The sequence below is a fragment of the Sturnus vulgaris genome, chromosome 21 (assembly GCF_052056855.1).
Source record: "Sturnus vulgaris isolate bStuVul1 chromosome 21, bStuVul1.hap1, whole genome shotgun sequence".
NCBI lineage: Eukaryota > Metazoa > Chordata > Aves > Passeriformes > Sturnidae > Sturnus > Sturnus vulgaris.
In genome coordinates this window covers 4,690,901-4,718,869 of record NC_142263.1, presented here as the reverse complement: position 1 = coordinate 4,718,869, position 27,969 = coordinate 4,690,901, and the positions used below count along the sequence as shown (strand labels likewise).

The window sequence follows — 27,969 nt, the reverse complement described above, 5'->3', positions numbered from 1 at the left end:
CCCCTCCACCTGCCCCAAACCCCCGCGGGCACCGATCCGCCCCTCTGCTCCTGGGAGAGGCCGGGAATGGGAGAGGAGCTGCAAAGGAGGGTGGAAAAGGTGAAGGGTTTTTCCATTCCCTCCCTCGGCCGCTGCCCCCGGGGCTCGGCGTCACTCAGCAGGTAGCTGGGGCAGCCCGGGGTCCCGGCCGGCCCCGGGGGATGCAGCTGTCTGGGAGCCGCTCGCTGCCGTGATTTATGCAGCTCAGCCCCATAAATTACCGGGACGGAGCCCGCGGGAGCCATCGCTCACAGCGACGTCCAGAGCTCGCTGCCAGAACCTGAAACACTTCCAGCCGTTAATTGAAGAGGGGGGAAAAAAAAATGGGAGAGGGGGGAGAAATTAGTGCCCGGGGAGTTGGGATTAAACCGCGGCTCTAACGAGGGTCGCCCACGTCCCGCTCCCAGGATCTCAGCGCTTCCTGTGGGCCAGAGCCCAGCCTGGGGAGCAGGGAGGGCGATTTCTGAGCCGTGCCTGGGATGAGCCCACTGCAGGGTCCCCACGGGCAGTGACACTCCGTCCCGGTCCCCAGGGTGACGTCTCCGTAGTGAACTGGGACATGCTGAATCTGAAGGGAATCTGAGGATGAGTTGCAGGTGAGTGATGCTGAGCTGCGAGGGCAACGGCTGCACCCTCCCTGCCAGCACCCATCCTATTTTTATCCCAAATTCAGGGCTGGCCAAACCCTGTCCCAGGCACCAAGGACCCCACATTGGCTCCCATTCACCAGGGGACCAGGGTTATGGAGTGAAACCCCAAGAGCCCAAATGGGAGGGATGGCCACTGCTCCGGGTGCCCTGTTAAAGTCAGGGGTGCCAGCGGGACACCCCAGGATTAGCAGCCAGCCTGGGGAAGCCCATCACGATGCTCTGCTGTACCAGGAGGTTGTGCAAGAGGCTGCGGCTGTGAGAAAGGAGAAGTGAAAGTGTGAAGCGAGAGGCGGCTCCCCCCGCGCCAAGGGGGGTACCCCATGCTGCACCCCCAGCCCAGCAGCCTTTTCAGGGACGGCTGGAGGGATGAAGCCGGGGCTAAACGTGGCTCTTCCTCCCCCTCCTTCTCCTTCTCCTCCTCCTCCTCCTCATCCCAAACCACCGCAAGTCCCCAGCCCACCCCGAGCCACCGCCACCGCACATCTGGGCGCCAGCGCTGCGCGCCCCTCCTGCTTTCTGCTGTCCCCCCTCACCAGCAAATTAGGGCCGTCTGCCTTCCCTCCCTGCTCCCCAGAACCCGTTCCCACATCATCTCCACGTATCGGACACGGTGTTCCACCCTCTGCAACCCAAAACGACGCCACCCACTCCAGCCTTCCCAACCGATGGGTGCCATCCCGCTTTGTGTATCGGCATCGATCCCTGGGGTGGGGCGGCAAGCAGAACCCCTAAACTTTATGGTTCCCCACCACCGTCCGCCCCGTCGGGTCCCACCTGCGCGGGGAGGAGCCGCCTCCGGCACCGGGGGGGGGGGGGTTGGAGCGCACCGGGAGCCGCTAGATGGCGCCCTACGAGCGGTACCGACGGGGGGGACGCATCGCCCTTTGGCCGGGGACACCCCAGGTCCCCCCCTCTTCAGGGCTCCCGGCCCCACCCGGGGTGTCCCCGGGTGAAGAGCGATGTCCTAAAGATAGAGACCCCCGAGGGGGCGGTCAGGGTGCGGCGGGAGAAGACCGGGAGGAGGGAAAAACCCGGCTGGGAGGAGGAGGAGGAGACCGGGATGGGGAGGGAGGGGTGTGTAAAGGGGGGGGCCCGGCTTGTCGGTGCCCCGCCCGGGGATGGGAGGAGGAAAACCTCCCGCCGTCCCTTTAACAGCCAGCGGCGCTGCTCGGAGTTCAGGCCGGGGTCAGGGGGAGTTCGCAGCCCGGGTTTCACCTCCGAGCTGGCGGCGTCGGGAACCCCGAGGAACCGCTGCTGCTTCTTCCACAACCACCTCCTCCTCCTCTTCCTCCTCCTCCCGTTCCGTAGGACCGGCCGGGAGCGCGGGGTATGGAGGAAGAGAAGCAGCAGAGGAAGAGGAGGGTGGAGGGGAGCAGCAACCGGCGGCGGCCCCCCCGGGGCTGAGCCATGAGAGTTCACCGAGACCTCAGCTGGTTGGCGGAGGCCACCGGACGCCCAGGTAAAAGGAGGAGGGGGGGGGATCACCCCGAAATACGGGGAGAATCAGCCGGAAAAGCAGCTCCGCGGGCACTTGGCTTTACGCACCTGGGCGGGGGGCACTGGCACCGGGACGGAGGCGGGGAGGGGAGGTCCCGCTCCCCCCCACACCCCCAATCGTCCCCCCGCTCACCTCGAGGGGGGGGGAGAGGAAACGGGGGCGGGGGGCGCCCGGGGGGTCCGGCCGGCCGCCTCCCGGGACCGGGGCGCATAAGAAGCGGGGAGGCGCGGCGGGGAGCGGGACAGCGGCGGGGCGCGGGGATCGGCGAGCGGGTGGCGAGCACCGGCTCGGGGTGTCCCCCCCTGCGCTCCCCCGGCAGGTGGGCGCGGGGGTCCCAGGGCTGGCGGGGCCGGGGCGCGGCACTGGCGGCGGCGGCGGGTGATGTCACTTTCTCCAAAACCCTCCGGGGGTTTTCGCCCCCCTCCCGCCCCCCCGACCCGCCGAGAAACGATCCCCCATATAAGCGGTGGCACCGCGCAGAGCGGCCGGGAGGCAGCGGTGCGTGGGGCTGAGACCCGCCCCCCCCACGCCACGCACCCCACGCGTGGGTGAAGCCCCGGGCGCGCCCGTCGAGCCCCCCGCGCGTTGCGGTGGGCATGCGGGGCCAGGCACGGCGCTGACGGGGCGGCCGGTGTGTTGCAGGGCGGCGGGCGAGGAGCGGGATGCTGGACGCCATGGAGGTGCCGAGCCACTCGCGGCAGCTGCTGCTGCAGCTGAACACGCAGCGCACCAAGGGCTTCCTGTGCGACGTGATCATCGTGGTGCAGAACGCGCTTTTCCGAGCGCACAAGAACATCCTGGCCGCCAGCAGCGCCTACCTCAAGTCGCTGGTGGTCCACGACAACCTGCTCAACCTGGACCATGAGATGGTGAGCCCCGGCATCTTCCGTCTCATCCTCGACTTCATCTACACCGGCCGCCTGGCCGAGTGCGAGCCGGGCAGCGAGCAGAGCCTGGGTGCTGTGCTGGCTGCCGCCAGCTACCTCCAGATCCCCGGCTTGGTGGCCCTTTGCAAGAAGAAGCTGAAGCGCAGCGGCAAGTACTGCCACCTGCGAGGGGGCTACGCTCCCTACAAGCTGGGCCGTGGGCTGCGGGCCGCCACGCCGGTCATCCAGGCTTGCTACTCTGGGACACCACGGCCCGTGGATCTGCCGCCCGTGGAGCCGGCGGCACCGCTCAACACTCAGTGCGGGGAGCTGTACGCCTCGGCCGCCCAGGGCGCCCCGCTGCACCCCCACGGGCTGTGCCCGCCCGAGCGCCACTGCTCGCCGCCCTGCGGCCTCGACCTCTCCAAGAAGAGCCCCACCGGCCCCTCTGCCCAGCTCCTGCCCACCGACCGCCTGCTGCCCAGCGAGCCCCGCGAGCCCTCGCTGCCCCCACGGCACGACAGCCCCCCCGTCAGCGCCGGCCTCCTGGGCAGCCACGCCGCTGCCTACAAGGACTCCCCGCCGGGCGGAGAGCCGGGGGGACACCCCCACGCCCCCGACCCCTTCCGCAGCACGCCGCCCTGCGCCGAGCCCCCGCTGCCCCGCGCTGACGGGCGAGAGCTGATGTACCGCTGGATGAAGCACGAGCCCCTGGGCCCCTACCTGGACGAGGGGGAGGCAGAGAAGGACCTGGAGCGGGAGGAGAAGGCCGAATCGCCGCCTGCGGCGCCGCAGCCCCGCTACCCCAGCGTGGAGAGCAACGACCTGGAGCCTGATAACAGCACGAGCGAGGAGACGGGCAGCAGCGAGGGCCCCTCGCCCGGCGACGCGCTGGACCGCTACTGCAACCACCTGGGCTACGAGCCGGAGAGCCTGGGCGACAACCTATACGTGTGCATCCCCTGTGGTAAGGGCTTCCCCAGCTCCGAGCAGCTCAACGCCCACGTGGAGGCCCACAACGAAGAGGAGCTCTATCACAAGGCGGCGGCCGAGCAGGCCGTGCCCTTCCTGGACAAAGGTGGCCCGGGGCTGGGTGACATCTTGCGGCCTTACCGCTGCTCCTCCTGCGACAAGTCCTACAAGGACCCGGCCACGCTGCGGCAGCACGAGAAGACGCACTGGCTGACGCGCCCCTACCCCTGCACCATCTGCGGCAAGAAGTTCACGCAGCGCGGCACCATGACCCGCCACATGCGCAGCCACCTCGGCCTGAAGCCCTTCGCCTGCGACGCCTGCGGGATGCGCTTCACTCGCCAGTACCGCCTGACCGAGCACATGCGCATCCACTCGGGCGAGAAGCCCTACGAGTGCCAGGTGTGCGGCGGGAAGTTCGCCCAGCAGCGCAACCTCATCAGCCACATGAAGATGCACGCGGCCGGCCCCGACGGCAAAGCCAAGCTGGACTTCCCCGACAGCGTCTATGCCATGGCCCGTCTCACCGCCGACCAGCTGGGGCTCAAGCAGGAGAAGGCGGCCGAGCTGCTCTCCCACACCTCGCACTTCCTCAGCGACCCCAAGGCCATGGAGAGCCTCTACCCCCTGGCCAAGTTCACGGCTGAGCACCTGGGGCTCAGCCAGGACAAGGCGGCCGAGGTGCTGGCGCAGGCTCCACACCTCCACACCGAGGCCGCCCGGACCATAGAGCGATACTCGCCCCCCTAGCACCGGCCTGGCCGGGGGGCTGGGGGGGCCGCTGGGCTCCCCTCGCTGCCCCGTGTGGAGCTGGGGCGGGGGGGCGAGAGGTGATGGGTGCTCGTCCCCTGGCGCTGCCGACGGTCCCGGAGAACTCGCTCGTAGCGATGGTCCCATGAGAGCTGCTCCGGGATGGATGGACGGCGTGTCCCTCGACCAGCGCCCCGGCTTGCTCGGGAGAAGCCGATAAATCAGGGACTGACCCCGCGGCACCTCCGCCCCTTGCCGTGGGGGGTGCCGGGACCCCGGCACCGGGCGGCAGCGACGCACAAGCTGTGAGGCCGGGCTGCGCCCCGAGGCTTTGGAGGACATGAGCCCGCTCCTTACCTCAGGGCTGCCGCCCCCGGGCGAGGAGACGCCCTCGGCAGCCGCCGCGTCACTGCGGCCCCACGGTGGGACCCGGCGGCGCTCGGCTTTGCCGCGACGGGACCCGGACTGTGCCTCCCCGACCGCCGCGGGCCGTGAGTAGTTCGTCCGTCGTGGCTGGAGCGACGCCTCCGTGCTGAGCGGGAGCGGCCAGCGCCGGGCTGGGGGTGTGAGCCCGAGCACGCCGGGGGCTCGGGGACAGACTGACGGAGGGGGACGGGGGGCTCTGAGCAGCAGGCGCGGGACGGGGGAGAGGCGGTCACGTCCATGCTGGGGAGGCCGGGGAATCGCGATGCTCCTCGCCCCGAAGCAAGCACTGACCTCCCGTCCCGAACGCAGGGGCTCAGCCCGGGCTGCTCTCCGTGTTTTTAGGAGGTGGGGCACGGCCTGTCCCAGACTGAGCCCCTGGGCCCTGCCTCGCCATCAGGGATGCCAGGGGGGCACCCGGGCCAGCCCCGGGATCCGGCGGATTCGCCCTCCGGCGGCCACTCGCCTTGATTATTTTTTATTTTTTTATTTTTGCCAAAGACGCCCGTCTCCAGCGCGGCCGGGCCGGGCCGGGGGGTCCATGACAAAGACAAAGCGGTCTCTGGTTTGTCAGCTACGGGAGGTGGGCAGGGGCTGCGGGAGGGGGCCGTGGGGCAGAGCCCAGGGCGTGCATGTGACCTGGGGCCGAGTCCCCCCCCGGGCACCTTCTGCCACCACCGCACCCCCTCTCCCACCTTCTGCTCGGTGTGGGCAAAGTCCCCCCAGCCTGGACCCCCCCGGCCCGTGCCCTGACCCCTCCGTTGGGGCTAATGTGAAGCTTCTCCCCCCTCCTGAGCCCCCTCCTCTCCTTTGCACACGAGGCTCCGGGCGGCCGCCAGCAGCGACTGCCCCCGGCCTCGCAGCCACTGTGCCTTAGCCTGAGCTGGCCGCTCCTGCCCAGCTGCCCCCCGAGCCTCCCGGGGCTGTCCCGGTCCCCCAGGGCCGGCGGTGTCCCCCGGAGCTGCCGTGGGGTGACTGGCGGCGGTGGTAGCACCCAAAGCACAGCTGGCAGCGCCCAGCGGGGCCCTGCCCCCCCTGTATCACGTCCAATTTGTACACGGGCTTCTCGCCCTCTTTTTTTTCTATAGTCGAAACGGAATGAGCAATAAAGTGACATTAACACGCGTGGCCTCGCGTTCTTCTCTGGGGAGGGGCCTGGCTGGTGCAGGGCTGATGCTGAGCATGGCTGGGAGTGACCCCGGGGGACGTCTGTGGGTGCAGAGCTGAAGGGAGGGGACCCAAGGGCTTTGTTGTCCATTTGGTTTGTCCAGACCCCCTCAGCTGGGGGGCAGCAGCAGATGCAGCAGCAGATGCAGGTGGGACAGAGCCGCTGTCATCCTTAAAACGTGTCCCACTGCTGTCCCTCCCTGGTGTCCCCCACCCCAACCTCAGCAGAGCTCATGTGCTGACAGCAAATGACACACCACACTGCACTGACACATGTTTAATACTAAAAATTATTAAAACCAACTTAACAACCCAAAGACGGGCGCTGCCCCAGGACAAGGACTCCCAGCAGCCTGGCATGGATGGCTCCAGGTGCTCAAGCTCTGCTTGCCGTTGTGCCAGCTGGTCTGGTGGCACCAAAACTGTCCCATGGCGGAGCCTGTGACACGTCTGGCAGAGCTGCAGGGCCCTCTGGGCTGGTGGTACCTCGGGAAGGGCCTCGGAAAGCAGCACTGGGGCAGCGCCGTAAGAAAACAAACACTGGAACACACCCGGCATGGAGGAGAAGGCAAAGTCTCTGCAAAGCTGGCAGCCAGCACGGCTGTGGGCAAGGAACGGGGACGTGGGTGCTGTGCTGATGGCTCCCTGTGCCCCACAGCAGCCGTGGGCACCCCGAAGTCTCTGTGGGATGGGCTGTGCCCTGCAGCACAGCCCCTGTGCCCGCTGCCCCAGGCTGGGCACTGCTCTGGCACAGGTCATCCAGCACAACCCCGTGTGTCCATGGTGCTGCCTAGGCTCTGACCCTGGTGCTGGCCCTGGGCAGCTGCCACAGGGGTAACTGGACTTCCTGATGCAGACACCAGGTCTGAGCCACCCACACAGGAAAGGAAAACGCTGGGCTCTGTCCTGCTGCTTCCTCCACCACCTCTGACACTTCCCTCCCACGGCCGTGGTGCCCCAGCAGGGACCAGGGGTGGCCTTGGGGTTGCTCCCACCCTCGGCTCATGGGACTGGGACTTGACAGAGCTCCAGGGGCTCTGGTTCACGGGTTAATGCTCCTTCTTAGCTTCTGTATCTGGTGTGTCACTGGGGACAGGACACTTGGTGATGGGACAACGTGGGGTGTGGAAGGTTTAGAAGCACCCCAACCGCAAAATGACCCAGGGACAAGGCAATGGCTCCATCCATGGACCCTCTCAGCTAGGCAAATAGTGGGGCTGAGCATTTCTGTGGTTCTCTCTGACTGCAGCCATAGGCAGAAGCTAGATCCCACATTGAAGGGGGGCCTGTGGCAATGTGAGGACACACAGTACCCATGGACAGCTGGTCCTGGGGTCCTTGGAGAATTTTGTTAGCCTCATACTGAGTCTTAGGTCAAAAGCGTGCCTAAAGGTAGCAGGGTAAAACTAAAGGATTTGGGAGAGAAGGGAAGGGGCCAGTAATGGCTGGGGTGAGCAGGGGATCTGGACGAAGCAGCTGTGGGGGTGTTCAAAGCCTCCCCCAGCAAAGCAGGCAGGGAACACACCTGAAAACTAACCTACACTGGAAAAATGAAACTCAACAAGCAAACCCCGCACCACGGAGAGGACAAACCCCTCTGCAAGCAGCACTCCTGCATGGGGCAGCACACGGTGGGGAAGGGGATGGGGACCTGGGGCTGTCTGGCCATGCAGGACTAACAGGCTGGGGCAGGGGGAAACCTGCCCTTGAAGTCCATGGCCTCTCCAAGGGGCACAGGCCGGACTAAGCAATCCCAAAGTCTGTGCTGGCATGTCCCCAGTCTCTGCCCTACGCAGCCTACAAACCCAAAGAGCCACCAAGGTGTGACTCGAGCTCTCTGCACCCAAGCAAACCAAGCAAAAGGCCGGTGATCCAGCACAGGGCTCACCCAAAGCTTCCCTCGCCAGCGGGGCTCTCCAGCTCCGCGCTGGCACTGCCCAAAGGCTGGCGGGACCCTCAACGGCCCAGCCTCCACGTGAACCATCCACAGCAATGACCTTCCCAGCTGGTCTGCCCTCGGGGGGCCCTTCTCAGCACGGCCATTCTGGGGTGGGTTGAAGACGTGGCGTTTATTGTTCGTGGTGGGCTGGCGGCGGTGGCGGCGCGGCGAGGCCGCCGCTGGAGCCGGGCTCCCGCCGTCAGGGGCTGCGTGACTCGCTCAGGGGCCCTGGGCCCCGCTTGGCCCCCTCAGCCCTCCTGAGCCCACTTGAGGAAGGTGGGGATGTCCCGCACCGGCACGTTGCGGGTCAGAGCTTTGACTCGCAGGTTCCGGTCGTCCGTCAGCAAAACCACTTCCCTGAGCAAACGGATGGGATCGTCTGCAACGAGACACACACACACGGAGCACGGTGAAGCTCAGACCTGCCCCAGGCCTTCCACCCATCCCATGGTGTCCCCCTACCCTCCCTGCTCCCAGCTCTCAGCTCCTTGCCAAGCTTCCTGGTGGGCCTCGGAGACAGCCCTGCATCCCCACGGCTGTCTGCTCCCCTCTCTGCTGCCCAGGGATGATTTGTGATCATTGCCCACTGCCCACAGGGGTGGTGGACTGGCCACAGGCTGGGAAGAGGAGGTCCCTGCCTGACCCAGGCCAGGAAGACGGCCTGCGACCCTGGCTCCAGCAGGAAGCTGGTGCTATTATTCTGTTGATCTCATTATAAGATCTAAAGCCACCCCTTATTTTTTGCGGAGCTTTTTTGGAGTCGCCACTGACACCGAGGCGTTTCTGGCTGGGGCTCAGACAGACACTCAGAGCTGATGCCTGAGAAAGAGCCGAAGGGATCTTGCCCCCAGATGGATGAGCTGCCCCGCACGCAACGCGCCGGGCTGGGATGTGGGAGCCACGCTTACGTGTGTGAGAGGCAGGGGAAGCATATGGGGTATGTGTAAGCAGCTGGGTCCTGTGACCAGAGTACTGTTCCTATGAGCACAGGAAACACAGTGCCTCCGAGCCAGGACGGGAATGGAAAAAACAGAGTTTATGGGAGCCCAACATGGGCCCAGATTGGCTGCGCAGGGAGCAGCAGGACGAGGGGAAGGGGAGGGTGGCCAGGAACGCGGGCTACGGTCACGGTGTCGGGGCTGGGGATGACGGGTGAGCACCCAGCTGGCCCGTGCTGGAGGGAAGGGAACTGGGGGCTCAGTGGGAAGGCAGGCCAGGGATTGAGAGCTGCCTCAAGTGGGACCAGGAGGTTTTGCGCGGACACTTTAAGAAATGTGTAACAATAAACATCCTCTGCCCCGCGCTGGTGACGCGCCTCCTTGTTACAAACCAGAGGCTGTCAGCTTGTCAGGCCCCATTCCCCATAATCCACATGATTTCAAAATTCAGCATCATTTGCACATAAACATTTGGTGACGGTTTCTCTGTGAATCTGACAAGTTAAGCTGCTAAGAATTCGTGCTGACAAATGCGGGTTGATTTCTTGGGCAGCTGCTGATGCGATTCCCATCCCTGCCGCCCTGGCAACAGCCTGGAGGCTGTCTGGTCCCAGCACACATGGCTGATGCCAACCAGGAGTCCAGAGGAAAAAAAGTCCTGGACAGAAGGCATCAGGGGTCGTGGGGAGGAGGCATTTTCTGACCCTCTGTCACCACAAAAATGGCTCCGTGGATGTTTATGGTGGGTTTGTCACAGGCCGGGGCATCCCCAAGGTGCCATGAGGTGACATTTGGCAATGAAGTGGGAGGGCCGTAGCCTGGGGCTGACCGGAGGCAGGAGGTGGCACCTTGGTGTTGAAAGAGGCAAAATGCAGGAGGGAACAGATCCAAGGGCCATGAAAGAGAAATGGGAGGGGTCCATGGAATGCAACAGAGAAAGGGAAAAGAGGATGTGAGGATGTCCCACCTTTGTTGGAGGGCATGAAATCCTTGGCCTTGTCATTGCAATAGTGGAGGCAGCAGGACAGAATCAGGTCATCATTGTTTCCCTGGAAAAGAAAGGGCAAGGTTACCCCTGGCAGGCAAAATTTTGCACGCCTACCAGCCTGACTGCTGCACTGCCTCGAGACACCCCAACAGAGCTCAGAGAGAGCAAGGCTGCCCCAAGCTAAAACACGAGGGCCTGCTCAGCCTCCTGCAAAGTGGGGGCACAGAGCCACCCCCTACACAGAGTCCATGGACCTCAGGGTCCCTGGTTTTCCCGGAGGAGGTGGTGGCAAAGAGCTCCCTGCTCTCAGAGTCCAGGATGCCCCTTACCTGCTGGCCAGTGGTGTCTTCACTGCGGAAGGAGATGGACTCCAGCTCATTGCCTCGGCTTGTCAGAGCCCTCAAACAGTTGTCCCGGCTCTCGAATCGCTCCTCCAGGAACTCGATGGACTTCCTGGCTCTCTCCTGCACTTGGCGGGCATAGCCTGCAGCCCGGTGCTCCATCTCTGGGCCCTTGGCCAGGCCATCCAGCTCGTTTATCACTTCAAACAGGAAGAGGAGGTACAGTTACTATGGGACAAGGTGCTCCCGTGACCTGCTGCTGGAGCACGCAAGTTGCCAAGGCCTCAGGGTTGGGGCACTGGCAGCTGGCTCAGGAAATCTGGGTTCAGCTGCTGCAGTGTCCCTGTGCTCCTGGACTTGGCTGCAGGTCTGGAAAAGCTTTGCTGCCTTCCACCTCCATGGGTCACCTGGCTCGGCCCCGAGAGTGCAGGCACCTCACCCCCGCAGTGTAACTGGTGAGGGCAAATGGTTCTACCCTGCTGAACACTGGGGATCATCGCTGTGCCCCCCACCCACACTCCTGCACGACGACCAACAGCACATCCGTGCCAGGGGATGTCAGGAAACCCTGAACTCCTGCATCCTGCTCCTCTATCTCCAAGCACAGCGATGGCTGGTGGCACTGTGCCTCCTGCCCGTGTGGCACTGCCTGCCTCTGCACTGTCTGACTGCAGGGCTGCACATGGGAACAGGAAGCAGGCAGTTCCCACCCTGGCACTATTTCCCACACAAATCCCAGGCCTGTTTTCCCATTTGAAGCCACCACCCCGTGCTCCTGGCAGGGAACACACTCCTTTCAACACCTCACCCATCTGGCTTTACGCATCTGTCCTGCCTCGAGACGAGCTTGGAATGCAGGTGGATTCCCAGCCTGTTCACCTTGACTGGAACCCCTTGTACTGCTGCCAAGTGGTTGGGAATTCCAGCTGCTCCAGCCTTACGAGCCCAAGGGACCCCAGAGCTCCAGGAGGGACCAACCCTTGGGTGCTGAGGCTGCTGGAAGAAGCCACTCCACATGCGTGAGTGACGATGCTCGTGAGCACATCTGGACACACCCTTTATGTGCCCAGCCTCACAGCTGGCAGCAGGGCTGGGCACACAAATGTGCATCCAGATGTGCAAACAAGTGTCCCCTGGCTGTGCTGGTGCACGGGGCTGAGTGTGCACGGAGCTGGTGTGCACGTGTGTGCGAGGGAGCCTCCGCGCACTCTCTGTGTGTGTGTGTGTGTGTTTGAGCCATGGCTTCATTTCTGAAGATTGTTTCCGAGCTTGGAGCCAAGTCCTGAGTTCAAGTGGGAACTATGCATTCCTTGGGGGGTTCGGGGAGAGAGCTCGGGGTCTGAGGCCTCTCCCCAGTGCTGTGAATCACTGCCCGGGGAGCCTGCGTGATCGCTCTGTTCCATGGTGAGACTGGCACTCACTGTCTGGGTATTCCAATTAAATCTGCGTGGAGCTGCTTTGCTCTTCCCTGGCTGGAGACTCTTCTTGCTACCGACCTGATGCTGCCATTTCCACACAATGCACGGCTGGGCCCGGGGTGGGGGGAGCCGTGCAAGAACGGAACATCAAACAGGAAAAGCTGGTATTCCCTCCCGAAATCCGCCTTCCTGCTTCCAAGCTAAACAGGCTTCAAAGGGGAGGCTTGTTTGTGCTTCTGCACCAGGCCTGGCTTCTCCATGGTGGGGTCAGGCTCAAGGAGCACGGAGCAGGTTAAAGAGCAAGAGAAACAAACCCAACGAGAAGCCATGCGTTTAACCCCTTGCTGCATCCCCGGGAAGAGCAGGGAGCAGTGTTGGGGGAAGGGCACTGTGCCTCTCTCCAGTCTGCCCATGGGACATGGCCTCTGTCCCCAGCAGCCACAGGCCTAGGGGATGGCTTCCTCCTGCCCATACTGACACAGCTATCCTGGGGGGAATGTGACCAATTTGTGCATGGATAGGGAGCTGCTGGCTTTGGGGTGCTTCTAGGAGGCTTATGGCAGCAGTGGGAGATGAGTTACTCTGTCCCCATATGATGAGGCAGCAGGACAGGAAGGCACTAAAAGTGCTCAATCGTGCCTGTGGAAGGGCAGGCCAGGCTCCTTTTGCAGGTTGGGGGCAGCAGCATCTTGGACAACGAGAGGACCAGGGTTTTCAGCTCTCCTGCTGCCCCTGGCTGGGGTTTGATGGAGAAGCCTCCCAGCAACCACCGGAATGCACCAGGAGGCAAAGTCATGGCTCCAGGGCAAGCTCCAGCTCTCCCAGGTGTTAACAAGCCCCATAGCCCACAGGGCTTCCCAGGCTCTGCTGGTGCTGCTGACTGCCTTCCCTTAGCTTCTGCAGTGCCAAGCCACCGATCAACTTGGCAGCTCCTGTGCTGAGCTGGGCAGGCATCCAGCCCTGCTCTCCCCACCCAGGGGTGCCATCCCCAGCCCCAGGAATCCCTTCTGAGCTGGGTTGCACAGCCTGAGGGAAAGGGCAGCAGCTGGACGTTGGTTCTGGGACAGGCAGAGCTGTCTGCTGGACAACAAGGGTTGAGAAGAAACTCCCACAGTGGCTTGGAGGGCAGAACCCCTGCATGCCACGGGGTGCACCTGTGCCACCTCACTGCCTGGACACAGGAAATACCGACAGGACCCAGCTGGTCCCCAGCCTCCTGGAGCTGTGGATGGGATGTGGGCTCTGCAATGCTCAGCCCCACTCCTGCCCCAGCCTCTCCAGCTGTCCTCGGGGATATTGTGAGTGCCAGGCTGGCACCAGGAGTGCCACTGGCCGGAGGAGCGGCACCTCCAGCCCGGAGCGTGATCAAACAATCAGAGCAGAGGCATCGAACCAAATGCTGCCGCCACCCTGGGAGACCACCCAGCAGCACAGCCGTTATCTGCCAGGGTGAGTGTTTACCAATAACGGGAACCAGCTTGCTGTTTTACTGCGAGCTTTATAAGGATAAAAAGAAGGGCTGGGCTTGAGCAGCTCCGAGACGCTGGGACACAGGCCGGCCATTTGCTCAGCCTGCCTAAGCCCCAGCTCAGCTGGGATAAGCTATCTGCTCTGATTGTTTAACAATTCCTCCTCCTTGCTCCCTTCGAAATTCCCTCCAAATCCCGATTAACACCCATCTGCTTTCTCCCAGTCCCTGGCACCCCCAAATGCACTGGGAGAAGTTTGAGTGCTGTGGGCAGAAGGCTGGCAGGGAGGGAGCGAGGCTGAAGGAATGCCAACAACGACTGGGATGAGACAGGGCAGGATGAAGTCTAGTCCCACGGCACGAGCTGACCAGCTCCAGACCACACAGGCACTGTGGGCACGTGGGGCATGGAGAGAGGGAGCCAGACTGGAGGAACAGACCACACCAGGGGAGAGGGGAAGCCCCCAGCACAGCACTGGCTCTACTCACCGATCAGGGGCACCACCAGGATGAACTTCCTGCAGTCCAGCAGCGTGACCAAACTGCCCAGGTGGTCAATGAAACCATTGGTGTCTGGGACCAGAAAGACAGGTCTGATCTCCAGCTCCATCTGCCTCATTTGGCTCTGGTCTTTCAGCACAGCCTGGAGGAGAAGGAAGGACCCATGGTGAGTAAGGAGGATGTCAGTCCTACAACCCGAGGACCCTGAGAGCAGAAGATAAGCCTGGCTGGCACATTCTGATCCATGTGAAGGGGACTGGGAGGAGGCTGCATCCATCCCACCTGCACACCCTAAACATCAGCTCTTGGAGGCTCACAGCACACATGTGAACAGGATGGCAAAAGCCTCCAAGAAAACATTCTCCTAGAAAAACAGCCCTGTCCAGGCTTTGGGACCAGCCTTGGAAATAGAGATATTTTGGGAAATGTCCTATTTGTGGGACTGGCAGCTGCCAGGATCATCTGCACTCGTGCCAAGGGAGAGGGAGGACAGGGGTTCTGGGGCTTCACATAGAAACAGGTCAAGGTGACAGCAGACAAAATAAACCAGTTTGGGATGCCTAAGTCCTGCCAACAGCCTCCTAACACAAGGACCCCAAGCAGGCAGCCAGAGGTCTGTGGGGTAGGGATCCTTGGCTGAATATCTCCTTCACTGTCCTATCACCTCCTGCACATGCCTTGCCTTTTCCAGCTCCATCCAGCTGGGAAACCAGGTGGGTTCCAGCCCTGAAAACTCACAGTACTGTCTTTAGTCAAGCCCTTCACACCCACAGAGACCAGAGGTGCTCACACTCACAGGGGGAGGGTCTGCTGGGGCTTGCTGGCCGCCCTCTGGGCTGCACCTGGACCTCTGGCCAATGCCAGTTGCCAAACCGGGACCCCAGAGCTCACGTATGACTTTCGAGGCTCTCGAAGGACTTGGGCTCTTTAGTAAGCCACAGGCTTAAAAAACGCAGGATGCTATTCTAGTGCTTCCTCTGCTTAAAAATAGCTTCCCTGGACTCGCTGATGTTTGTTGCCTCTAATAGGAACCGGTCACCCATGGAGCACAGCAGAACTGCTGTGGAACACATCCACCATGCAAATCCTTCTGAGACTGGGCTTGGACCCATCAGATGTGCCCTAGGCACACCTGGTGACCACCAGTCCTGTCCTCCCAAATGGTATGAGGAGCTCCTCATGCCCACAGTGAGGATCCCAACCCTCCCTCAGTCATACCAAACCCTTGGAGGCGCCCTGGAACAACGAGCTGCATGGGCCAGCAGTGGCCATGAAAAGAAGTGGTTTTTAATTCATTTCCAAGTGTTGTCATCTGGCTTTAAATCAAGGCGGCTTGATGCTGCCACCTCCCACAAGTGTCTCCAGGCAAGGCAGCAACCAGAACCTCACCACGTGCCTCCCACCCTCCTTCTGGCAGTGTGGATGTGGCTCCCACAAACCCTGAGGCGTAGAAGGCAGAGCAGGGAGCATGCCAGGTCCTGTCTGCTGCATACCAGGAGGAGGACATGCCTTCCCCATCACACAGAGGACACACCAGTGTCCCCAGGCTGCAGCTCTGTACCAGCCACGTGCTAGATGCCATCCCTGCATGTGCTCTGCCTTGGCACTCACTGGTGGCACAGGAAGAGCTACAGCCAGGGAGAACCTGGAACCAACCCCAGCATGGAGCTGCTGCTGCCTCCTCACCACAAGGAGAACAGCAGGTGGGGTGTCTCCACAGGGTTTTGGGGTGTGGGAGGAGCTGCTTGTCCCTGGGAGGCACTGGACCCAGTGGAGAGATAGAGAAAGGTCCCTCAACCAATGCAGAGACTCAAGAGAGTGGCACGTCCCTCGTGTGGCAGCCAAAGAGGTCAATGGCCCTGAAATTGCAGGAAGTGGGGGTGAAACCATGCAGCCCACTGAACGGTGACAGCCATGTGTGAACAAGAGCTGGTGGCAGAAGGGGACCCTCACCTGCACCCCAAAGTGGTTCCTCAGCCTGTGACTCACCCCAGCCCGTGCAGGTGACCTCAGAAGTGTCTCACCTACCCCTCCAGCCGGGGGGCACGGGGGTGACAGCGGGGAGGGCCAGTACCCTCGTGTGTGGCATTTGCCCCGGCGGCCCTCGCGGGCCGTACCCGGCCGATTCCTGGCAGCCGCCAGCAACGCCTGTGCCGGCCGTCACGTCCCATTCCGCTCTCCGGGCCGCCCGGTGAGAGAAGGACACAGGATGCGCCGGGAGTGAAAGAGCGAGGTCGGCGGGGAGCGTGCCAAGTCCCCGCGCACAGCTCCGGGCCGCTCGGGGAGCCAGAGGGAAACTCGCCTTTGCAGAGTTCAGAGGCCGGCAGCGAGATTTATTTTTGTTTGTGTGAGTAAAAGGCTGCAGAAGCCTCCGGCCAAGGGGTTTGGGGGAGAGAGGAGTGGCCTGTGATTCATGCGGACGCTGGCTGGCCCCACGCCAGAGATGAAAGGGAGCCCATGTGCGGCAGAACCGGGGAGGCCAGTTCTGCCTTAACCCTTCTGCCGGTCCGTGGGGCACGGTCCCGCGGGGAGGAAGGATCGGGATGGCCATGTTTGGGACTCAGCTTCTGTGCTTTTAGGACTGCCAGAAGCGAGCTGCTGGTCCCACCGTGCCTCAGAGTCCCTAAAACAAGGACAGGGAGATGGTGGCCTGTGTGTGCTGCTGGGAGGTGCGGTTTGGAAACCACCCTGGGCACAGAACAGCAGAGGTACAGCCTCGCCCTGGCCCAAGTGATTTGGGACAGCCGGATTTGAGCTTTGGCTTATTTGGGTTAAACAAATAGGCTCGGCTTGGCTCGACTTAGTGGCAGGGTGACCCCACAGCGCTGGACGTGGCAGTGGACTTCTGAGACCAGGGGCTCCTTGCCCTCTCCTGGGCTGCCAGCTCCACCCCCCTCGCCTCCTGCTCCCACCCGCAGCCTCCTGCCCATCCCGCTGCTTCGGCCACGGGGGCTTCTCCCAGGAGCTGGGCCGGAGCCGGAGGTGGCTCCCCCGGCTGCCCCAGCTGGTGGCAGCACTGAGATCCGACACTCCTGCACACACAGTCCCAAATTCCCAGCTCATCCATCAGCTGGGATCACCTGGGGAATTCCCCGGAAGTCAATGCCCGGGTGAGGGCTTCCAGCGTGGGCAGGGGACGGGTCCCCCAAAAGCCAGGACTTTGTGCAGAGCGACAGGGGGGGCGAACTGAGGGTCTCCACCAGCAGCACAGAAAAGGAGCAAGCTCCAAATGGACCCTGGAGCTCCGACCACCGACCCCAGAACTCCTCTGCCCGTGGTGCCAGGATGGCAGAGAGGCCGAAGAGAACAGCGACAGGTCACACGGGGTCATGCCGTTCAGCCAGGACGGAAGGGCCACCACCATCCTGCCACCACCTCTGTCCTGCCACCACCCGCTCCCCAGCCGCGGCCAAAGCCGGCGCCGCTGCCCCTTCCAGCCCCGCGAGCTCCGCGGGGATCGCATTTTCCAGAGCCGAGAACAATGCCTCCTCCAAGCCTCTCTGCTCCAGGGCTTCCTCCTCCCAAGGTTCGTCCCCAGCGTCTTCCTCGGGAGTAAACGTGCCCCGTGCCTGGTAGCACACCGGGGCCGCCGCCGTGGCGGAGCCGCCGTGGGTGGGTGTGCGCCTTCCGCAGGCAGCAGGCACCCGCTCCCAGGCAGGTGCTGTGCCGGCGCGTGTGCATTGTTCCTGCGGGGAGGGAGAGCGTGAATGGGACACGGCTAAATTTAGCCACTTACTCACACTACCGCCACAAAGGAGCGGCTGCATCTTAAGGGGGCGGCCGTTCCGTGGGCTCAGAAGGGACAGGAGAGCGGCTATTTTGGGAAGACATGTCATAATTGGCCGCCCCGGTTGAGCTGCTTCTGTAATGCTGAGCAAAACAATAGCAGCATCCAGAGGAAGAGCCTGTTATGTTTCAGGTGGGATGTTTTCAACCGGTCAGGAAACTCGACCGCTCCCAGCGCGCAGCGGCGGCACAAAGGACAGGGGACGCTGAACAGCATGGACCGAGGGCTGGCCAAGCAGCGGGACATGCCGTGGGCTGGGGACAGCCCTGTCTGAGAGCGCTGCCTGCCCCAGCAGCGTCGCTGCCACCTCTTCTTGTCCACCTGCCTGCCTGGCCTCTCCTCCCTCTAAAGACCTGGGCAGCACCCAGGGGTGCGCCTGGTCTTTCACCTTGTCCTGATGCATCCCCCTGCTGTCACCAGCTCTGTCCTAGTGTGGGAATGTGGTGAGGGCAGTGGAGCCAGGGAGCTGCTTTGTATCTAGAGCTGCCCAGGGACACAGGAGATCTGACCCTGCTCTGATCTGTCTTTCAGAGTAATGGTTTTGGGGTCTGTGCTTGTGGACATGAGCTCATAGAGATGAGCTGAGTTCCCTCTAAAGCTGCTGCTGGCTGAAGGCCACTGTTATTTGCCATTTATCCTGCCTGGACCTGTGCTTCCCCAGCAGCTCAAGCCACAGTCCTGCACACAGCCAGGACAGGGACAGGGACCTAAGGAGAGCAATGAAGCTCAAATCCCCCTCAAGATGTCAATCAGCAGCACAGCTGGGCTGCCAGAGATTGGGGAGCAGGGCAAAGGCAGGAAAACCTGCAGGGGAGAAGGCAGTGACTTTATCAATGAGAAGTGCAACGCTGCAAATCTCAGGTGAGGCCACGACACTGCGCTCTCCTTGTGCACAGAAAGAAACCACACAGCCCGGAGATGAAGGCTTTGCCCTGAATACTCCATCACAGATTCCACAGGAGGCAGCCACAGCACCTGGAGCCGAGTCCTCCCACTCCTGTGTGGGGAGCTGAGTCCTGTGTGCTGAGGCAGGATCTGCTGGACTCAGATGGAGCTGTGACTTGTCCCCAGAGAAATGAAAGGGTGACTTGGAGAGCAGCTGACATTCCCTAGGTGGGCAGTGAATGAGAGGATGTAACAGGGAAAAGCTCCCCAGTTCCCATGAAACACTAAATCTGTTGGGAAGAGCAGAAAGGTCAAGGATCACAGGTTAAGAGGGAAAGTGGAGGGGGTGGATGCTGAGCTGGCTCCAACCTGGCCTCCCCCGGCAGCATTTTCCACCCGAGCTCCTCTGCTGCTCCAGCTGCGTGGTCAGTACCCGGGCAGGGAGAGGACTGGGGCAAGCACACATGTTCTGCTCCAGGCCATTCCCAGCCAGCTACAGCCTGGATGACTTTACTGAAGCCCCAAGGACTTCTCCTCCGCCCCGTGCCTTCAGACTCCAACTGCACCTCAGCTCTCAGCTGTGCAGCCCCTGAAGCTGCCCACACCCTCATTTTGACCTCTCTCTGCCTGCGAGCATCGGCCCCAGCACGGCCGGGGAGGAAGGGAGGAGCAGGCCGGGGGGAGAAAGCCCCTGACAACATCAGGCAGCCCCCACTCTCCCTGCAGAATGGGCAGCGGCCATCCCGGGGGGCCCCGCTGCAGCTGCGCCGCTCGCCGGGATCTGCTGCGCGCTGCCCTCCCCGAACATGTGCAGTTCCTGTTTGCTGTGTCTGTACAAGGCAGTGGGAAGTGGGGAATTTACTGACACCTCCCGCTTAACAACCATGGGAGGCTGGAAGGCTTCAGGCCGCTTTAATTTACAGCCCATCTCTCCAATCTCTCACTCGTTTCGTTGCTGCTCTCTCTTCCTCCTCATATTAACGTGACCCAGGTACCTGCCAACAATAATGGACTCGCTTGTGGGGGCGGCCCCTCCCTCCTCCCTCCCGGCACACAAACTTCTACCTTCGCCTTGATATGGATTGCTCCGAATTCAAATGAAAAGAAAAAAAAAAAGGAAAAAAAAAAAGAGAAAAAAGGCGAAATCTGAAAAGGTTGGGGTGGGTTTGGAAAAGCGAAGCGCAGTGGTTCTGGGCCCGGCGCCAGTAGCCCGAGGGTACACATGTGCAGGCTCTCCCAGTAGGGCCTTCAGCAGCCCTGTTTTACAACCACCTCGGCACACACTGCAGAGTTCACGCATATGGCCAGACAGATGTGTCTGGCTTACGTTCAAGGCTGGAAAATGAAGAATTATGGAAGTGAAGGGCCCTGGGCATTAGAGAGGGCGGAGGTGAGGGGGAGGGGAGCCAGGGAGAATTTTTCCTCTGCTGAGAAATCCTCATCTGGGCCGCGAGGCTGGAGGAAGAGGGGTTGCGAGCGAGGAGGCAGCCAACAGCCATCCATGCATGTGAGAGATTGCTCTTAAAGCAACAGGGTGCATCGCCAGGCGTCTGCTCCCAGTCCAACCAGTTTACTTCACCAGATCCCACTGGGAAGCACGCTCTCATCAGGCCAGGGCCAGGCCAGGATCACCTGCATCCCGTCTGTTTGTCCCCATAACGATGGCAACGTTCTGGCTGCAGCAGCCGTTCGCAGATTATTTTTCCGCCGCTGGCTCCTGCATGAACTCTGCCGTTCACGTCCCACCCTCTCCCTCGTCTGCCTGTGCCCTGTTGCACAGGAAGGCTGATTTCTCACCAAATCTTGCTGTCACGGAGTCTGTGCCCTGGGTGGGGGCACAGCTCACTGGCACACACACAGAGGAGCTGCTGCCCTGGGGCACAGCTCGCTGCCTGGCACACACACCACTACAGCCAGCAGCTAAAGCACTGCCCTGCCACTCCTGGGTGTGATGGCAGCTCCATAGGGAAGCTGTGCCTGCCCTCAAGAGGCTCCCCAAAATATTCATTTCAAGGCCTGAGAGGGCAGATCTTACCCAGACTGGGGACAGCAATACAGATTTGCACACTGCAAAGGGCCTAAGCTGTTTGCTGCTGGGTTTCACACAGGCAGCAATGTGGCATTACACCCAGGAAGGTTAAGGTGCCATGGGACATCCCAAGAGGCCATTGAAGCATGGTAGGAAAACAGCTGTGCACCACTGGCACAGCAAGGTGGGATCAACCCATCCTACCTGAATCTTGTCCTGACGGCGCTGCTGCTCAGCGACTTTCCTGGCCAGTGCTTGCTTTTTGGCTCTGAGCTCCTTGATGTCCATCTCTCCTCCACTGCCTTCAGTCTCAGAATCATCTTCAAAGGCCTCAATCCTCACATCATCCTCCTTCCAGGAAATGCAGAAAGAGAGAAAAACAGGAGGGCAGTCACTGTAAGGGATGCTGGTGACAGGGATCATTCTCATTCTGCTCTTCCTTTCCCAGCAGACAAATCCCTGTCAGGCACTCCATTCACCCCTTGCTGATGGGTGACTGACTATTTCTAAACATCCAAAAGAAGCCAAATAAATAGTAAACATTCAGGAAATGACAAGGTGAGACAGGAGATAATGGGCAGGAAAGGCAGCAACCAGGCTGGGCAGGGGCAGCCCAGCTTTATGCTCTGTTCTAAAATCACACCCTCTTCCTCACCTTGGAAAACTCTTCCCACAGCCTTGGGTGAGTCACTGATGTTTTATAGCCTCCAGTTATGTGAAAACATGGTATTTCCCTGTCTCTCTGCTTTGCCTGGCTGTTCAGACTGCACATCCCCGTTAAGGCTGTTTGTTCTCACCTCCCTGCACCAGGGCAGTACAAGGCTGCTCTAACACTGCTGCTTCATCCCACAGGGCACACGGGCTGCTCATCCAGACAGCAACCTCAGATCCACAAACTCAGATGCCCTTCTCCATTTTGATCTCTGAGTAGGTCAGAGAGATTCCTGCACCACCCCAAAATTTCCAGCTGGTCTGGAACAGATGTTTCAGAAGGCTATGTTCAAAATCTTGATTTTAAAGCTCCACATGATGGAGCATCTACTGCGTCTCAAGGTCACTCATTTCAACAGTTAAAGACTTCCTCTGTTAACATTTCCACCCTACTTCTAGTCAGCCTTTGCCATGCTCCTACTGTCCGGGAACTTTGTCTTTGCTGAATTCAAGGGTCTCTGGTTTTCCAACCTCCTGTCCACACCAGCAGATCTGGACCATACTGCATCTTCTTCCTCTCCTAGAGACTGTTCCATGAGGTTCCCCACCAGTTCTGCACACTGCCTGAACTGGAGACCCCAGAAGGAGCCATGCTGTTCCTACCTTAGGTGGAGGCCACACTGGTCTTTCCTCACATACCCAAATCTTTGGGATACAAGAGGGTGGGATGTGGTGGCTGTTGTCTAATTGGTCATCACTCACAAGCAGGTTCTGCCCAAGCTTTGCTGCTCTCCCCAGTCATTCCACACCCAAAGGGGAGCTCACAAGTCCCTGTTCCTCAGCATGTGTCCCACACATGCTGCCCAGGAGCCCAACTCTCCACTGCTGTGTGCAGACTCCTCATCTCATGCAGCCAACCTTGCTCCCCAGTGGGGAGTGGCCTTCCCAAGCCATGCCATTACCCATCCTCCCTTCTCTGCACAAAATCCAAGGGTTGTGATGGGGCTGGGTAGAGTTCCCAGATGGCATCTGGCCAGAAAAACCTGCTCTGAGTCCCTGGAGGGTTGCAGGAGACAGATCCTGCACAGAGGGTAATAGCAGGGCTACACTCCCTGCCCTGTGCAGGCTGCCACGACACGTGTCAGCAGAAGGGACTCGTGGTCTTAATTTAGAACAAACCCAATGCTGCACAGTCGTGCACTCAATCATTTCACCCAGGCCACAGAACCACCTTCTTTTCTCTCCTTGTGACTTTTTAGCCATGGGAACGAGGAAGATGGGAGCCCTCAGGCTCACTTCCCTCTGCTGGGACAGCCTGGACCACAGGGGATGGGGGATGCTGCCAGTGTGTCACACCAGGGCCTCAGGGAAAAGCTTTTGTCTGATGCAGATCTGGTGGGGAGGGGTCAGGACCTGCTTGTCACACAGTGGTGGTGGTCCCTCTGGTGAGCTGCAAGCTCCCTTGAGATCAGAGCCCAAGAGGGAAGCTCCAGGGTTGCACAACGAACTCATGGAGAGATTGCCACAGCTGAGCAGAGGCTGTGAGGATTGGGCAGGAGGGAGCTATCCTGGCACTGTGCTTGTTCACAGCAGGAACTGGAGGGACTGAGCCAACAAAAGGAGCCTTCTGGAGAACAGGACCATCCCTGTCAGGACACTGGGAAGAACCTAAACATTCCATATCCCACATGCCAGCTTGAAAACCTCCTATTCTTCTCCAGAATAGGACAAAGATCCAGGTATCCCACCTTACAGAGACAACTCTTGCCTGGGTATTTGCTGTCCCCTGCTCAGCTGGGACAAGGAGGGTGCTGAGGGCGCATTGCTCTGGGCTTCTCTGAGCTTTCTGACTTTCAGTTCCCATGGGACAGGGAGAAGGTGCTGTCCCTGCTCAGGGTGATATCCCTCTGGCTCTCAGTGCCCAGCCCCAGCACAGGGAGGGGAGCCAAAGTGAGCCTGGGCAGCACCAGGCCACCCAGCTTCCTGTTCCCAACGCCTCTGCTCCTCTCTCCTGTTTCCCTGGCCTTTCCAACTGCAAGATTAAACAGAAGAAAGGAGTCAACCTGCAGAGCAGCTGGCAGGGCCCTTAAACACACACACGGAGCCTGGAGTGAAGCAAGGCCTACAGGAACAAGCAAGGGCAGAAAAACAAGAGTTGAATTCCTTAATCACATCAGGATGTGAGAGGCAGGGGAGGGACGGGGCGCCAATGTCAGCTCTTCCTGTACGTGTGCTGGAGGCTGGAGCTCAGGCCTCTGCAGCAACGAGCTCCATGGCTATAAACTTGATCCTGAAGCTGAACCCTGACACCCCCTCGCCCACCTCCTCTCCCGGGGCCGCGGCACTGCACGTTATTAAAGCTCCCCCCACCCTGGGTATGAAAAAAGCAGCATCTGGAAGTCATAGCGGCGTGCGAGATAGAGGCAGGCGGGCTGGGCTGGCAGGAAAGGGCACGAGCGAAGCACACTCGGGAGACAAGGGCTGTGCACCATTTGCCCCCCCCTGCCTCCCCCCATAAAATGCACACGCAGCTAAGCCAGCTATAAATAGCGGGAGCTGCAGGGCAGGCAGGGGCTGGGCCCCACAGGGGTGATTCTTCCTTCACCGAGGCGCGCTCTTCCCGCACGGTACCTGATCTTCCAGTTGTTTTCCCTCTTGGCTTCCCATTTCCTTTCCCATGGCGTCTGGGACGGGTGCCACTGACACATATTTTCCACCCTTGAATGCCAGCAAAGGCTCTTCTTGTCCACAAAGGGCTTCCAGGAAATACTTCAGAACTGTGACCCTCTTGCAGTCGGCTGCAATAACCTACGGGGTGAGGACGAGGGGGTTGGGGAGAGGGAAAGGAAAACAAAGTCAGTGCAAAGGGGAATGGATGAGTAACGACCAGGGGGAAATATTTGGGATACAAGGCCCAGCGGGATGCAGGCAGCACCACGGGGATGTGAGGGGTGCCCTTCTTCTAAACACGGGTGGAAGGGCTTTGCCTTGCTTTGTAGTCCTCAGGGAAAAGGAGGCAGGCAAAGTCAGGACATTCAGCACTGATCCTGCCCTGCCTCCTCCGAGCACTCCAGGGCTGCAGGACTCCCAGGGCACAGCCAGCCCCCTGCCCAGCCCCAGCAAATGGGGGAAAATCCTGCTGAACCATGAGAGATCAATGATGTGGCCTATTTCTCTGTTTCATTTTGGCTTCGTTGACGGATTTCCCCCCTAAAAGCTGTGGAGGGATGCAGGTGTGAGAGTGAGAGGGTGGGGGCATTTGAGAAAACCTGAGCCCCTCCTCACCTCCAGCCCAACTCCATCCCAACTCCATCCCACGGGCCCATCTCACAGACCAACTGGGGAGCCCCACTGGGGAGGCTGGGATGGATCTGGCCTGAAGGAAACTCAATAGCTTGGGTAATTATCCAATTTATGAGGCTCTCAAATGGAGTTTCCAGAGCATGGGAGCCTGGTGCCTCCACAGCCCTGTCCTTTGCGGCACAGCCTCAGCCGGCACCTCCACCACGCCTGGCCTTGGCTCAGCCCTTGTCCCCTTGCAGCAGGGCTCTGCACCTGCACAGCTCTCCCATGCTGCTTCCTGCCGACTGGTGTCACCCCCAGGGAGCTGCAGATTTATAGGGAGAAAGTCAGCAAACGAGATTAAAAGTGCTACACGCTATGGACACAAAGTCTGTGCTGATGCCTGAGTTTCTCCTGCCCCCAAACCACCCTGGGCTTGCTGTGCTCGTAGACCAAAGCAGTCTCAGAGACCCCCATTCCAAAAGGGTTTCTGCAGGCTCCCAGGAATGGGAATTATGAAGCTGGGGAGAGGGCCAGTTGCCTCACAGCCAGAGACACCCACCATGTGATGCCAGGCCTGGTCCTGGTGTGGGGGACACCAGTTTGTCCCCGATGGGGCCGTGCCCCGGTGAGCCAGGGCTGGCAGTGGCACCGGCCCCGCTGCACCAGGCTGCCGTGAGAGGAAACTTCTGCTCTTCCACAGCGCTGCCAGTTTCCTCTCTGCGGGCTAATTTTAACCACGGTGTCACTGCCGTGCGTGTCAAAAACCTGACCCTCCTCTGACCTCCAACCTCCCACCCCGGCTCCTGCTGGACCGACGCACCTTCGTGCACCCACAGCTGGGGTTGCCTCTGTTTGAAGGTGTCCCCCTGAAATCCTGTGTCCCCCTGTACCTGCATGGGAGGAGAAGGCCTGTCCTCCTCACAGAGGCAGCTGCTGCTGCAGGGAGGTGGTGTGAGCAGGGTTATCACAAAATTAGTGTTTTGAGGACAAACAGATTCATAACCACTGATTCTTCACCTATAAAATGTGTCCTACGGGACTGAGGTGAGCAAAGGACAAGGTGACACCAGCTCAGCAGTTCCAGGAGCTGCTGGGGACCCTCTTTCCCAGGACAGCCTTTTGCTGCTTGTGACATCCAGCCAGGAGCAATCACTGCAAGTGTCACCACAGGAACATTCCCATCCTCCTGGCTCTCCTTTAGGAAGGACTTTGTGCAGGGGAAAGTCCAAAGGAAAGAGAACATGAGCAAAGTGGGAATGGCTGTCATGGGAAACATCCCTCCTGAGAGTTCCTGAGAGCTCTGGGCTGCAGCTGAGGAAGTGGTGGAAACCTCACCACTGGCTTCACCCCCAGCTCCACGGGCTAATGCCATGGAGACCCAGCCTGACTCACATGGGGTAACTTCTGCCCAGGGATTTTCCAGTCTGGCTATCTGCAGTTCTGCTGTGCCCAGGCTGCTTGGCAAGCAGAGTACCCACCACCACCAGCCACATGCCAGGGGATGCTAGGATGTAGCCAAGAACAGCAGCAGTGGGGAAGGGGATGCAGGAATTTCCTGTATAGATGGGGAAGAGATGGGTGTTCCATCCTGACCCCATTCCTGAGGGATTTCTCAAGACACCTCCAGAAATAAAAGCCATATCCATGAGGTTCTCAGGAGTGGCTGAGTGCTGACACAGCTGCAGTGCAGCCATTGCTCCACAAAGGCTTCAATCTGAGCCTCTTGGATCAGGAATGATAGGGCAAAACGCAGAAGAGCTCCCTTCACCCTTGGCTGGGGCTGGGGACAAGGGCAGGTGGGATCATTCCTTCCTCCCCTGAAGAAGAAACCAGTAGGAAACACCAGATTTCCTGCCAAGCCAGCACAGCACATGCTTAAATCCAGCTCATCTGCTGGGGGGAAAAGAGCCCAACCAAAGGCCCATGACATAATGCCACAGCAACTCGTCTCATGAACACATTTTTCCAGCCCACATGAATGAAAAACAGGGAAGGAGCAAATGCTCCTCACATCCCCGTCACGTGCAGCCCTGCTCGGGGAGGACGCGGCAGAGCCCCGGGCTGCCGGCAGCCAGGCTGGGAAAGAAGTGACCCGTGACTGGCACCCAGGTCTCTCTGGAACAGCAGAGAGGGACCTTGCGTGCCGCTGAACAGCCCGCTTTGGTCACAAACTTCCTGTTTCAGGGTGGAAATGCGAGTGGCAGCACCGGGATAACCGGGATGGCCGTGAAGGCGCTCTCCGGTGCACTTGGCAGTATCAGAAGAGTGTGGTGGGGACACCAGGAGCTGTGCCCAGCCTTCCCGAAGGAATGGCAGTGTGAAATGACACGGTGGGGATGTAGCTGGTGATGTGGCAGCAGACACCTCAGCCCCAGCGGGGAAGAGAGCCCTTCCCCCTCTGTGCAGTGCGACAGCAGGAACCGAAAGCCTGGCTGCGAGTCACTGCTGGGTATGAAAATAGGCCTGACACGAACGCAGCCGCTCTCAAAGGAAAACCGAAAACGAGAATTGCTGAAGTGGTCTGGTGCCCCCGTCCATGACCCGGGCTCAGTTCCCCAGAGCCACCCCAGAGCCCCTCGCCACCGCGGTGCCTCGCGGGGACACGTGGCTGGGGACTAGGCGTGGGACTGAGGTGGCTTCGGCTGCAGCAGCCCTGATTGCCAATCTGATCTCATCGGGGCTGGAGGGGAGACGTTTCCAATCTCCTGCTCCATCAGACAGGCTCACCACCAGCTCCAGCATCAGCCACCCACTGGGGGCTGGCGGCTGCTTGGCCACGCTGCCGAGGCTCATTAGCCAACTGCTAATTCATGGGTCACACATTAACATACTGATCATTGAGTAAGACACAGCGGGACACACATTAACACACACTAGCTGCCTGTTGAGACCCACTGGGCTGCGCATTAACTGTACCAGCTGTTGTGTTTTCAAAGCCACTCTGCAGTGCCAGTGCCACCAGGACCTCACGAGTGTCACCTCCTGCCAGCAGTGAGTGGAGCTCCTCAGTCTAACCAGGACCTAATGAAGCTGATCCCCTCTATGGTCTCAGCTCTATTTCCCCACCACGGAAAAAACAGGCAAAAGGGAAAAGCTTCCCTGAGCACTGCGGCGGGCAGAGGACTCCCACAGCACATCACCACATGTCCTCCAGGAGATTTAAGGGGAGGGAAGGGCTCGCTCTGAGAGCTGTGAGCTCTGTGTCTGAGGGGACACCTGCACCTGGTGCTGGCGGGGTGACACCAGCAGAAACCAGCCCCGCTCTCGCTTTGGGTCAGAGGAGCCTGGAGCGGCGGGGGCCGCGCCTCTGCCCCCGGGCCGGCCCCGCTGCTCCGCACGCGGCGCTCCCGCAGCTCCGAAAATCGCTGTCACAC

At 60.6% G+C, this 27,969-nt stretch overlaps 2 protein-coding genes across 4 annotated transcripts in view; one reads left to right on the top strand and one right to left on the bottom strand.

The window, feature by feature from the left end:
* The first annotated feature begins 318 nt into the window (after positions 1 to 318).
* HIC1 (HIC ZBTB transcriptional repressor 1) lies at positions 319 to 6,323 on the top strand. 2 transcript variants are annotated; one of them, XM_088176969.1, is made up of 3 exons: positions 319 to 635; positions 1,998 to 2,148; positions 2,830 to 6,323. In XM_088176969.1, the coding sequence occupies exons 2-3, from the start codon at positions 2,097 to 2,099 to the stop codon at positions 4,773 to 4,775; spliced, it is 1,998 nt and encodes a 665-aa protein (XP_088033095.1). In that variant the 5' UTR covers positions 319 to 635; positions 1,998 to 2,096; the 3' UTR covers positions 4,776 to 6,323. The 2 variants fall into 2 exon arrangements, with proteins under 2 accessions (XP_088033095.1, XP_014731967.2); XM_014876481.2 differs by lacking the exon at positions 319 to 635 and having other exon boundaries at positions 1,795 to 2,148.
* A 304-nt stretch (positions 6,324 to 6,627) lies between these two features.
* Positions 6,628 to 27,969, bottom strand: part of SMG6 (SMG6 nonsense mediated mRNA decay factor) — a 105,211-nt gene continuing 83,869 nt past the window's right edge. The window contains exons 14-19 of one of the 2 annotated variants that reach the window (XM_014876482.2): positions 23,942 to 24,118; positions 20,864 to 21,010; positions 13,947 to 14,100; positions 10,560 to 10,771; positions 10,210 to 10,291; positions 6,628 to 8,683 (exon numbers count right to left, since the gene is read on the bottom strand). In XM_014876482.2, coding sequence (XP_014731968.1) covers positions 8,553 to 8,683; positions 10,210 to 10,291; positions 10,560 to 10,771; positions 13,947 to 14,100; positions 20,864 to 21,010; positions 23,942 to 24,118 — 903 coding nt within the window. In that variant the 3' untranslated portion in view covers positions 6,628 to 8,552. The remainder of the gene's footprint in view (positions 8,684 to 10,209; positions 10,292 to 10,559; positions 10,772 to 13,946; positions 14,101 to 20,863; positions 21,011 to 23,941; positions 24,119 to 27,969) is intronic. The other variant, XM_088177124.1, reaches the window with a different exon arrangement.